Below are 13,872 nucleotides of genomic sequence, written 5' to 3' on the forward strand. Positions count from 1 at the left end.
ACTCTTTACTATTGAAGATGAAGAAATAGATATCAACATTGTAGATGAAACATAGTAACCAAGAGAAAAGCCAAGTCTCAAACCAAACGAAACTAATCCAATTGCATTTTGATTTGGTTCAATCTAAGATTATATTTTTTTAATGTAAAAATCGAACCTAAATCGGTTGGATTGATTTCACTTGGCCAGTTTGAACAATTATGGTGGTTTTGTGGGCACCCCTCACATACCCAATTTCTGAGCATTCCTTTCTTTTTTTCTTCAACAAGTTTAAAGTCTTCCTACGCTTGAAAACTTCTGCAACAAGTAAAAACACACATGGAGATGGACTGTTCTCAAAATTGAAACTGTGGGTATAAGAGCAGTCATATTAGCACATACATTGTACGGCACCATAAGCATTAGATATATATTCGTTAATAACATTGAGATTGAATTTCGTGTTTCCTGCCAAAGCGCAAGATTGAGGTGAGCCCTCAAAACTAGCAGATTGACAACGTTCATTTTGAAGTCATCATCACCCACAAAACCACCAGACACACCCGACGACTACTTGAAAGTTAAAATTCCAGTCAACATATCCAAAAAAAAGTACTTGAATTCATAACCAAGATCAGAGAGCCTACGCAAAAATGGCATCGACCAAAATCCAGGAGCTTGTCACTGTTGTTGAGCATTCTTCAGATTATTCAACCTGGAGGTTAAAATACTCCACAGCCTCTTGTTTTCTCTTTCACTGTCAACACTTGCAGAAGCATCATCAAACTCAAAATCACGAGTTAATCTTGTATTTTGGTTGTGGGCTGTCTTAAGTTCAGAGTTTCTAATTCCGCCACTGCTTTGAAGAGCACCCTCCCTGTCTTCCACATTCAAAGCGGTACCAATGTCTGAGCTTTTGCAAACATTACCACCGTTGATTGGAATAGCATCTTTCTGACTGCTCACATGCTTAGAAGTATCAATTTCAGAGGGGTCGTAGGTCGTCTTGAGTTCACATTTTCTGACTCCGTCACTGCTTTGAATAACATCCTTCCTATCTTCCACAGGCTCAGAGGTATCAGTGTCAGAGCTTTTGCTACAGCCGCTGATTGGAAGAACATCCTTTCTATCGACCACATGCTTAGAAGTATCAGTTTCAGAGCGGTCGTAGGCTCTCCTGAGTTCGCCTTTTCTGACTCTACGACTGCTTAGAAGAACATCCTTCCTCTCTTCCACATTCTCAGAAGTACCAATGTCAGAACTTTTGCAAACAATACCCCTGCTGATTGGAAGAACATCCCTCTTTTCACCCACATGCTTAGAAGCATCACGTTCAAAGTTTTTGAGACCATTACTAAGTATAAAAAGTCTCTCTCCAAATTGGACATTCAGGTCCCGAACTTCCTGAGAAGGTTTTGACTTGTTGAGGCGACCGACAGTGCCAAAAGATGCCTCAGATAGTTTACTGGATCTGTGCTCTTGAGATGGTTCTTGTTTGTCGAAGCAACCATCAGTGTTAAGAGATGCCTCAGACTGTATATCATTGGATCCGTGGTGGTTATTACCTATACCAGCATCTACACAAATTGCAACTTCTTTGGCTACTCTTTCCAACTCAGAGTGCAGATTCCTTAAGCTGCCTACATTACCGATACTAAGATCAGCATTGTTTGGACAAAGTTCGACTCTTGGAAGCAACTCCAGTTCATTGCCTCTGCTACATTCAAATACAGAAAATTCATTTGCTGTTCCAGAATTTGGTTTAGGTATTTGCAGGGCTGACTCCTTCACAGTGAACTGACTGTTCTCATAACAATCTTGAGGCGATTTGTTAAAAATAGGATCCTTATACTCAAGGTCATTCTGAATGTTAGGATTATTTGCAAGGCTAGCAATTGGGCCGCCAACATCATGAAGAGGTTCTTTTGACGATACTTGTACAATCAGAGAAGTGTTTGCAATTTTCCTTTTATCATCAAGTGGCTCGTTGTCACTGAAGTTTGGCCTGATCAGCTTCCTTCTCTTGTGCTGCCCACCCAAGACTCCATCACTTCCTGCACTTTCATCATTCGCTCTAGCTTTGTCATCACCATTAAATTTCCGCAATTTGCTCCGCCGCTTAAAATCCACAAATGGTATCTCTTCACTCCTTTGATCATCTTTATCTTCAGTGGGTGTAGCAGAAATCATGTTTGACTTATCTGAAATCATTTCCAAGTAATTACTATCCAACTCAGAGTGTACTGTGGTCTGCTTTTTATTCTTAAACTTCTCTACATCATGTCGTCTAGTAGGTGGTTTAGATTTTTTTGACTTCACCCAGTCGTAGAGACTCTTGCTCAGCATTGACATGACTTCATCCACTGATGAATCCTTATCATTTTCCTCATATGCAGCATCTGTACTATACTTTTTGACATGCTTATCTGAATTCAACCCCAAACGAGAAAACACACTTCTGTTATTCACAAGATCAGAACTCCTTCCTTCAGAAGTTTCAAAAGACTTGAGATCAGGATCAAAAGATTTATGCTCATGGTGGTCCACACTGCCCCGATCACCAGGATGAACACGGCGTTGTAACTGGCACTCAAGCTCCTCTGGTGGAGTTACACTAGAAGTGAATTGTTCGAATTTCACCTTATGTGCTATTTCATGGTCAATTTTGTCTTGTGATGCAACAGAATGTCCATGATCAATCACGAAGGAAGGATAAGATGAATGGCTCTTGATTTCCCTCTGATTACTTCCAATTTCTGATAAAGTTTCAGATGCTAAAGAAGGCTTCAAAAATGGTTCTCCATAACTATTTTTTCCAGTGGATTCTAAAGCCATTTCTTCAGAGTATGCCGTCCCTGGAAAAGGCATGATGTTCCCGTGACATGAGAGCTCATAATGGTCAGGTGCTGTGAATGGGACACGAACAACAAACTTAGAAGTGTCACCTAAGCTTCGATTTGTTGTGTTTGGCTCAGTATACAAAGGATATGCCTGATTTCTCAAGGAAGGAATGCCAGCTTGGTCATAACAATCTTGAACAGAATTTGAACTGTGATTGACCACCGTCGATGGTGACGGTGAGCATGGATGGTTCAGAGTAAGAGCATCAGGATCATAGGGAAGAGTGCTGGTGACAAATGCATCTCCGTAGGATGCTGTATAAGAATGGCTAGTGATTTGCAGCTCCATTTGATGGCTAACAGTGGAGGTTGATCTAGTTTGATCTTGAATCAAAGAACCTGCTTCTTGAACAGGCATGCCAGGACGGACGGGTGTATCCAGACTAGACTGAAAGAAAGCAGGGTACTCAGATGAAACAGCTGGCCCAAAACCATTACCTTCACTATTTCCAATTTGCAACTTACCACTCATTAAAAACCTGGAATCATCATCAATTCTAACTTTTTCAAAAGGATAGCCAAGATTTTCTGTTGATCTAGCTGGCCCAATCTCAACATCCAAGTAATTGACGTTTGCTGCTGTTCCCTGCATTACCATGGCACCATCGCCTAATCCAGATTTACTCAACTTTGGATACTCTGTTGACATGGATGCCACATGTTCAATATCCACATTAAGTTCATTCTGTGCCCTCTTGTACATTCCAACTTTATCCAGAAAGCGCCCAAAATTCACACTCTGTACGATCTCCCCACTCTTATTGTCTACTTTATCACTTTCCAGCCTGCCACCATCTTCTCTTCCAACATTCTCAAAGGAGGTCCCCATATACTGAGTCATCATTGGCTCTGTATTGTTGTCAGCATCAAGCTCATTGTTTACCTTATCATTCAATACAGACCTGCCTTCATCGACTTCCCTGACTTTAGCAGTAGCGTACATTGGGCTTGACTCTTTACTTCTCGCTAATTCTCTTGGAGGCCATTGATCTTCTACCTTTCGTGGACTGAACAATGTTAGAAGCCTTCGAACCTACAAATATCCATGATACAATACTTCAAGAAGGTGATTTTTAATCCCATAAGGGTCTGAATGAATGGGAAAGAAGAATACCTGAGCTTTAGAGAGACCAAAATTGAACTTCCATTTAGAAAAATAGTTTTCTTTGATTGCATCACTGAATTCAGATTCATGAAGTGGATGACAACACCATATTTGTTTGAATTTTACCTGGATAAATGAATAACAAGAATCAATCAGATTGTCATAAACCAAAACATAAAGGAAACACTAGATAACTGAAGGTAAACAAAAGCACAAAAGCCTTCTCCCAGCTAAAATATTTAAGGGCATATATGATGACAGGATATGACCACATTAGTCATACGGTACCTGTGCAGGAAACTGATTTCCTGATGACTTATATGCACGAGGGGAAATGTTCATTGTCCCATCAGAGCATGCCTGAAAAACACCATGAAGTTCTCTCCTCTGATATTCAAACAGAAACAAAATCATTCCTCTTTTAACCTGCTCAACAAAGTGGCCTTTTGCAGATGGAAGGCCAAACAGTCTTCGTCTAAAACACTCATTTTTTGTTACACTGCTTGACATGAAAATTGCACCGGATTCGGGATAAACTCCATGAAAAGTATCCTGCTCCTCGTCTGACTCCATAATTGTTCTTAGCAAAAGGCTGTCAAATTCACTCATCATGGGAACCATAACTATTGCTTACTCAGGTAATTTTGAAATTCAAAACTGGGTTAAGTACAAAATTGAAAAGGGTTTAGCACAAGGGTATAAGTCCTGACAGTGAGGTGTTTAATCCAAATTTTCCATAATCAAACATATTTTGTGTCAGACCGGTTGTACACCAGGACTGAGAAAAACTACTGCAATAAACATATGACACCGAAAATATTCCAAACATTAATATAATCAGTTTGTTTCTATACCACTTTCATTCCAATAGAAAATGCATGCACATATTCTCCCTTTCTCCTCCTCTTTCAGTAAACCTAGTCTATGAAGCACAAAATTTCCTCAACTTGCATACCCCGAAAAACTAAGAATCTTCAGAAAATTATTATCATAACTTTTTCCAAAAATAAAAGATTAAAGGAGGTACAGTTAGGAACTATTTCTCATTACTAAGATGCCATTTTTTCTGACAAATAATAATTCCACAATTTTATTTTTATCTGACATATATATATATTATATAACACGTATATACACACATACACACAGCAAATTAGATAAACTTTATCGGTAAAGAATTTACGATATCAAACAGAACGTCAAGCGAACACAAGCACAAAGAGAGATCTGGACCAGGAGAAAAAAAGGCTATGGATTGAAACAGAAAGCAAAAACAAGCAGCATTGAAAATTTGAATTTAAGAAAAAGAACCCGGAGAAATAGTAGCGAGAAAATAGCAGAATATATATGAATACAATACAAACCTACAGAGAGAGAGAGAGAGACACCAGCAGAAGGAGAAGAGGGAGAGAGAGAGAGAGAGAGAGAGAGAGACAGACAGAAGTGTCGCGCCGTGGCTTCTCGAGAGTGGTGAATGAATTTGTTCAGAGTTTTTGGCTTTACGCTGGTGGAGCCACGCAGATCATCTTAAACGACGACGTGGGACCCTGGCCCTTTTTTCAATTTTTTTTTTTTCCCTGCTTTATGCGGCGATGACCCTAACTGCACGACTCTTTTTGAGGTGCGCGCGCTTGGCTGATGTCTTCGCTTAGTATAGCCGAGCGGCTATACTCTTTTTATTTATTTAAAAACCTCGTGTATAGCCGCACGGCTGTACTGTTTTTATTAAAAAACCCCCGAGTATAGCCGCGCGGCTATACAAATTAACAAATAGGCCCGCGGGTATCGCACGTGTCAAAAATAGTAGAGCCGGGCGGCTATATTATTTTTAATAAAAAACCGTAGTATAGCCGCTCGGCCTGAGCCTTTTCGCCACGTGTCAAAAATAGTATAGCCGCGCGGCTATACTATTTATAATATAAAAAATGGGCCACACGCCTGGCGCCTGGCTCCTAGCTCCTAGCTCCCGCATCTTCGAAAACCAACACATTAAGGGCTTCCCCTGCTATATCAGCAACGGCCAGACGTTGGTTCCAAAGGAAAGCACAAACTTTTTCCAAGTTTCCAAACACTCCCCGGGGCACTCTGGTAGTGAAGTAGCATTCAGTCCAAAGATCAAGAGACTGAACTTCAAGGAACAAATCTTGTCCATCTCTAATAACTTTCACCGTCTGAGCAGAGCAGCCCCTGCAATCTGATTTGGCCCTAAGCACTGTTGTTCCGGCACACGCTGCCTCAGCAGCGATATGTCGGTTTTGTTGCTGTGCTTCAGGGGTCGCCATTCGTGATCACTTCTTTAACACCTGCTTCACCGTTCAACTCTGCTCTCTTGCAATAAAAACATGCCACTTTACACTCACCAGTCGATAAAAACATGTCACTAACTCGTCATTGATTGATTTTCTTCCTCAAAAGAAATCCATAGCCCTAAAAAATAGCAAATACACTGGGGATAGGAGGAGGTCTTTAATTTAATAAGGATCTAATTTTGTGAGAAGTACGGAGAAAAATGCCAATCTTACTAGAAATAGGAAAATAATATTTCCCAATTCTACTAGGAATAGAAAACTAAATGGGAAAATAATAAAAACTGGAAACCAATTACACACAGAAAACCAAATAACAAATTCAAGGATGACAATAATATTTCCACAATTTTTTTCTTCTGACATATGTAGATTATAATAAATTAAAAATTTGAGACACAGAAGGAGACATGGGCTTTAGCCAAGTTGGCTAGATTGGATGTGCTCTCCACTTTGCATCCGAATTCAAATCCCCTTCTCTGTAGTTTATATTAAAGTATAGAATATCGTTTGTATCAAAAAAACTAACTGAGACAAAGAAAGAAAGTTGATAGTTGATACCTATTACTTCGATTAACCAATGTCAACACAGAAAGAAAGCACAACTTTCTGCATCTGCAGTATACTAATATAAGATGAGTGAATCAACCAATTGCCAATAGGATTGAGGTCACACTTAGCCCTGAAATGGCATTTCATCTCTCTCTCTCTCTCTCTTTCTTTTTGTTGGACTTTCTTTCTTTTCCTTATGCTTTTGCTATAATCTTTGAACTGTTATACTTAACCTTTTATTTTTTTTATTTATAAAAAGAACAAAAAGAACTTGGTAAACAAAAGAGCCAGAGGCAAGATTTTAGTTCACATGGGGCACCCTCCAGTTATGTTCATATCATAATACAAATTTGAAGCTTGCACGATATATACAGTAAGATTCGAAATAATATGAGGAAGGATAGGCTGGTTAATTCAAATTAGTCAATGGAAAAAAGAAACAATATGCAAAAGATGATGATAACAATAAAATTTCCAAAAGAGAGAAAACATAAAAAATCCATAAGAAGATTGAACACCAACTTGAGGAGGCTTTGGGCACTATGTAAGTGAGTGAAATCATACTTCACTCTAATCGCACCTAACTCTTTTCGGTCTCATCCCCTTAAAAGTCAAGAGGCTGGGTTTATGTGAAGCAAAATGTTCCCTGTCAGGATCGTTACCGACCTCGATCCTTGTAATTATCTCCCTTTCCATATCATAAGTAAGAAAACTTTTCACTCCCTGCAACTCAAGTTTACCATAAATAACTCTGACTGGCGCCCAAATTTGATTCTTCAAACTTGGATTGTCCTTTAAAAATTTATAGGGAACTACGATCTTATTTTCACTCCATTTATGGTCCTTGAAGTCTTCCAGCACCAATATATTAAGGGCTTCCTCTACAATCTCACCAACAGCCAAATGGTGGTTCCAACTGAACACAAAAACTTTTTCCAAGTTTCCAAACACCCGCTCGGGCAGTCTACTAGTGACGAAACATTCAGTCCAAAGATCAAAAGACTGAACTTCTAGGTATAAATCTTGTCCAGCTCTAATGATTTCCACATAATGAGCAGCCCCTTCAGTCTGATTTGGCTTTAGAATATGTCGTTTCAGCAAATATTTTTCATGTTGCCCCCATATAGTTTGGTTGGAGAGCTTCAGAGGTCTCCATTGGCAATCAATTCCAACTGTTAAAACTTTAAGTCCTACTTCAGCGTCCAAATTCCCCTGGATATAAAAATATGCCACTTTACACTCACCAGTCGATAAATTCAAAACAAAACACATTGTGTTGATGTATGCATTGAGCGCATGAGGCAAGTAGAGTACTTGGTGCATCGCAAAATTCCTAATACGGAAAACTTGCGAAGAATAATTTTTCTCCAAAAACAAGCCGCAAGAATTACCGATAAGCTTGAAATTTTCTTCATAAAAACTGACCGAATAGCTATAGTCCCATCTGTATCGATAAGGAAGTCGTAGAGGACTGGCCCGAACCCAATGTTTTGCAATGAAATCTTCTTCTTGAAACGTGGAACACCATTGCCTGCACACACACTTGAACCTTAGTACAGACTCTACAGGCAACCGGCTCAAAATCTCAATGACGACTTCGAAGGGAAGCTCCGGTAAGCAAGGCCTTCGATATGAGCTTGTACATATTGTTAGGGGCAATTGGCCTGAATATTTCTTGGACAAGCATCGCCTCTTTTTTGCTCCAAATAGATCTTCCAAGGGTGAAGTTCTTATCTGCAGATCAAAGAACATAATATACAAAAATGAATTATTTATTATCATGATTTAGAAAAAGTGCAATTGTTGAAGGACACTGGTTCCCGCATTGACTTCCATCATTAAAGAAACCTACATGGGGATGGAGTTGCTCTCCAGTAACTTCTTCATCGGCAGCGTTGCCTTGATTGTTCGATTCTGGTACTTTCTTGGCACTCAATTCTTCTTCATAAACCTTGCACAAAACCCAATCATACAACTGCACAGTAGAATTAAAAGCATATAGTTAATCATACATGCATATTGAAGTGAAGTGAGGAGAAATATTGTAAAACACGTGTGACATCATAATGAACATTAGGTGTGTAATGGCGCTTCTAGTAAAAACGCTTATCAGCAGAAGTGCTTTCATAAATAGTTTAGGACTAGGGGTGAGGAAAAAAGTTACTCACAAAATAAGGGCTTTGTGATACTGCTGCCGTTCCCCCAGCTATATACTCTAACATAGTCCAGTTGGTTTTTGTTGAAGCGTTCCTATGACGCCCAGCAAAAAATCGTAATGACTTTTTCACTCCAATTATCTGAGTACCTTGTTCAATGTTTTCATATTTACTAGTTGGTATCCAATACCCATTACGAGCTTTGCGTCGTGGCAAAGTAGAGTCTGTAAATTTCCGTTCGACTGGAGTGAAGAAATACATCTCTTTCTGGTTTGCAAACGCATACATCTCTGTGAACGAAAAACAAAAATGCTATCTCATAATTTGAAGTCTACCAAAAAAAAAAAAACAACCGGAAAGAAACGAAAGAAATTTTACGTGAGAGTTGGATAGGACTGTATTCATAGAAGGACAATTCGTCAATGATTATGTTAATTGGGAGAGGATCGCCGGAGATTTTTCTCTTCAAGAAATGTGTAATCAGTTCTTCATCTTTGGGTTGAAATCGAACTTCAGGATGTAACGACATATAATATTGCTCACTGGCCATCTTTGATTGATTTTCTTCCTCAAAAGAATCCATAACCTAGAAAACATATAGCAAATACACTGGGATGGAGAGGAGAAGGTATGTATACAGATCTAATTTTGTGAGAAGTAGCAGAGTAATCAATATCCTACTTGGAATATGAAACTATAATCCGAAAATAATCCTACATGGGATAGGAGGAGGTGTTCCATTAAATTTTTGACATAAATTATTATTATTATTTTTTTTAAGGACATAAATTAAAATAAACAAATGTTGATAAATTAAAATTTGAGACCAAAAAAAGGAAAAGAAAAAAGGAAGTTGATCAACAATCACAATCTATGGATCACTTAGACTTGTTCATGATGGTGGAACGGACACTTTTGGTTTGGTTGAATTGAATCCTCTTATGCGGTTGATATTGTATGGATTATGATTTGCTTATGTCTCGCCAATAAATTTTTGAATTTTGGGGATCACTATTTTCATTGTTGATATCTTTTGCTTCTATTAACCAATGTCAACATAGACGACACAACATTCTACAATACCCATGAGAAGGAATGGGTCTTGTTTTTTGAAATAAGAGTTTGAGAGCAGTCTACCGTGGGATACCAAGATAAATATAGAGTCACTTATCTTGTATCTTGTGGATATCAACTACTACCGTGGGACAACTCGCAACAATACAAAGGGCTTGTAGATCAAGTGATTAAGAGGAGCAAAGTGTTGCTTGCCAGTCAGTAAATTGGGTTCATTCCCGAGCCCATTTGCGATCCATGTAATTGTCTCCGTTTTCATATCATACAAAAGAAGACTTTCCACTCCCCGCAACTCAAGTTTAACAAAAATAACCCTGACTGACAAAATTTGATTCTTCAAACTTGGATTGTCCTGTAAAAATTTCAAGGGAACTACGATCTTATTTATGCTCCTTGAAGTCTTCTAATACCAATACATCAAGGGCTTCCTCTATTATCTCACCAACAGCCAGACGGTGGTTCCAAGGGAAAACAAAAACTTTTTTCAAGTCTCCGAAAACTCCATGGGGCAGTCTAGTAGTGAAGAAGCATTCAGTCCAAAGATCAAGAGACTGAACTTCTAGGAACGAATCTTGTCGATCTCTAATAATAGTGTCCACCGAGCGGCCCCTTCAGTTTGGTTTGGTTGTAAACGATGCGTCCTACCTGTTGGTTTTATTTTGGTGGGGGAGCTTCAGGTGTCTCCATTGGCAATCACTTCCAACTGTTAGAACTTTAAAACCTGAGTCATTCTTGCCAAGAACACCCCACTTTACACTCACCAGTCGATAAATTGAAAACAAAACCCACTGTGCTGGGTTCACACAATTGATATGGCAAGTAGAGTACTTGGTGCATTGCAAAAATCCTGATACAGAGAACTTTAGAACCAGGACACTGCTCCAAAAAGAAGCCACAAGAATCGTTGATAAGCTCGAAATTTTCATCGTTATGATCGACTAAAGAATAAAAATTCCATTTGTATCGATGAGGAAGTCGCAGAGTGCTGGCCCGAACCCTATGTTTTGCAATGAACTTGGCTTCTTGAAACGTGGAACACCATTGCCTGCACACGCACTTGAACCGCAACCAGCCCAAATCTCAATGAGGACTTCGAAGGGGAAGCCCCGATAAGCAAGGCCTTTTATATGAGTTTGTATACATTGCTAGGGGTAATTGGCCTAAATCAGTACAACAGAAATAATGCACCGTATGAAGCTATTACAAGAAGACAGTGAATTGGAGAAGCTTCATGTGCAGTATGTAATTAGTGGTGGTGTCTTGACAGAAGCTGAGTTCTGGGCAGCTAGGAAGAAGTTTGGCGATTATGGAGATAGCAACCCGAAGCCGAAGCTACGGGTTGGTTTTAAAAGCTCAATGATAATGGACACCAAACCCATGACGGATGGCAGGACGAACAAGGTTACTTTTAGTTTTGACTCCCGAGATAAAGTATCAGATTTTTGCCCTGAAACCATCTGTTCACCAGGCGTTTCTTGCTCCCCAGCAAGACGACAGAAAAAGACTTCTGGACAAAGTATTTTCGAGCTGAATACCTCCAAAGCGCAGGGTATGCTGCTGCAGCTGAAGCAGAGCCGCTGAGGATGAGGAGCTGGTAATGTTTTTGAAGCAGGATGAGGTATTGGCGAGGGAAGCTCGTAGAAAGCTTGACGGGTTGATCCAACTTTGGACATGGAAGCTGACCAAGGAGACGATTATACGCATCTTCATGATCACGGGATATTCTTTTGGGATGAGGTGTACTTCCTGGATGTCCAAATGCCCTTATCACCTGCCACCGCCATTGATTCTTGCAAAAGGAACAGAGGAAGCTCAGTGAGGTGATGAGCAAAGGAGAGAGAATTTTAGGAAGATTGCGGGTGATGTCCTGTGCTTCCTATTTTGGTTCCCAATCTCTAGTTGCTTTCTCTTCTGTTTTGGAACCCATTTCCTTAAATTAAAAGTGACACCTGTTGTTAACATCTTATCCTACTGTTCTCGTATCAATTATTAATGCTTCATTATTAATGCTTTTGCTATATGTACATAAAAGAAAAGTTTATAACTTTATACTAGCCAGCTTTTAGCTGAAATCAGTAGTCTTTTATAACAATTTGTTTCTATGTCTATGTTTTCAGTATGTTCAGTGCCTTAATAGTTGCAGTTCAGAAGAAGAAGCCGTTTCTAAAAGAAGGGAGCTTTCCAAAGAGAATACAGATGGCGAGGAGGCTACTGCTAACTCTGAGGACACTAATGGTATCGCTTTTACTTTTACTTCATATGCAATTAGATAGTGAGCTTCTGTTTTGTGACATCACTTGATTGTAATCATAATGGCAATGACAGATGATCTTCAAAAGGGTCCTCCTTTGTCTCCTGCGAAGGTGGATGGGGAAGGAGACACAAGTCCTCTTCTTTAGCTCGTTAACAAAGAGTGGTTTGCTTCTATTTGCCTTCCCCAAAAGCACTTCTCCTGACGTTGTTGATACTGTACCCAAAATTATTCATCCTGTGGAATCCGGGAGTTGTGTTTCACCCCTGTGAGTAGATAATTTGCCTGTTTCTCACACATTATATTTTCTTTTAGAAACAGTTAATACAAAGTTGTGCTTAATTTGTTTTAAATATTTTTCTGTGTCTTTTACTGACATTAAACATTATATGCATTTCAAGAAATGCTTTTTTAATCAATATCCCACGGAAATCCCACAGAATCCATCTCTTGCCTCCTATAAGTTTTAGGTGAGACTAATTCTTATATGCAATGATCCCCACATGCAGGAAGCTTATAATACTGGAGATTACATGAATGCTGTTGCTTCTAGACAGAAACCAGAAAATATAAGTAGTGTATTGTACCCTGGAAACCGTTCGTGAAGGTTTGCTTGTTTCTTCTTAATGCAGTTATTTATTGCTTATTTATAATATATTTTGAATATGTATTGTATTGTATTGTATCAAAAGATGATACGCTCAAGCAGAAACTGGCTGTACTCTCCCAAATAAAAAATAAATAAAAAATCCAGAGTATAGCCGAGCGGCTATACGTTTTTAATAATAAAAACCCATACTTTGCTCGTGCAGCTATACCTTTTTAATAAAACCAAAACGCCGAGTATCGCCGGGCGGCTATAATTTTTTAAAAATAAATAAAAAAAGGACCCGCCCAGGCGCAAGCGCCGCCTCGCCACGTGTCAAACAAGTATAGCCAAGCGGCTACACTATTTTTATTATATAACAATCTGAGTATAGCCGCGCGGCTATACTATGCATAATGCCCGCTGGCTCTAGAGCCACTTCGTCACGTGTCAAAAATAGTATAGCCGTGCGGCTATACTATTTTAATTTAAAACTAGTTTTATTTTAAAACCCTCAGTATAGCCGCGCGGCTATACTACTATTTATAATTAAAAAAGGACCACCGATGGAGACTTGCGCCTGTGTAGCCACGTGTCAAAACGGTATAGCCGTTTGGCTATACAATTTTTTATAATAAAAACCGTAGAATAGCCAATCGGCTATACCATTTATATAATATAAGGATTCAAGTATAGCCGTACGGCTATACTAATTCTTTTAAAAAGGGGACCTGCCTGGCACTAAGTGCACATTTTGTCAAGTCAAAAATAGTATAGCTGCCCGGAGGCACTCTATTTTTTTATAATAAAAAATAACCCAAGTCTATCCACGCGGCTATACGTTTTTCAGTAATAAAAACCGTCGTATAGCCGCACGGCTATACGTGTTTCAATGAGATGAAGATTTTCCATTGTGCCTATCATTAAGGTTTTTATAGATGTGCTGGGACAGTTTATCAACAT

General features: G+C 39.1%; 1 protein-coding gene and 1 pseudogene across 1 annotated transcript; one reads left to right on the plus strand and one right to left on the minus strand.

Moving 5' to 3' along the window:
* Positions 1-368: 368 nt before the first annotated feature.
* LOC117625800 lies at positions 369-4,922 on the minus strand. Its single transcript, XM_034357363.1, has 3 exons — positions 4,273-4,922; positions 3,994-4,110; positions 369-3,912 (listed from the first exon to the last, which is right to left on the minus strand). Exons 1-3 carry the CDS (start codon positions 4,603-4,605, stop codon positions 661-663), a joined length of 3,702 nt encoding a protein of 1,233 aa, XP_034213254.1. The 5' UTR covers positions 4,606-4,922; the 3' UTR covers positions 369-660.
* Positions 4,923-11,254: 6,332 nt separating this feature from the next.
* Positions 11,255-12,471, plus strand: LOC117625191 (annotated as a pseudogene).
* Positions 12,472-13,872: the final 1,401 nt, after the last annotated feature.

The sequence above is a fragment of the Prunus dulcis genome, chromosome 4, assembly GCF_902201215.1.
Source record: "Prunus dulcis chromosome 4, ALMONDv2, whole genome shotgun sequence".
Taxonomy (NCBI): Eukaryota; Viridiplantae; Streptophyta; class Magnoliopsida; order Rosales; family Rosaceae; genus Prunus; species Prunus dulcis.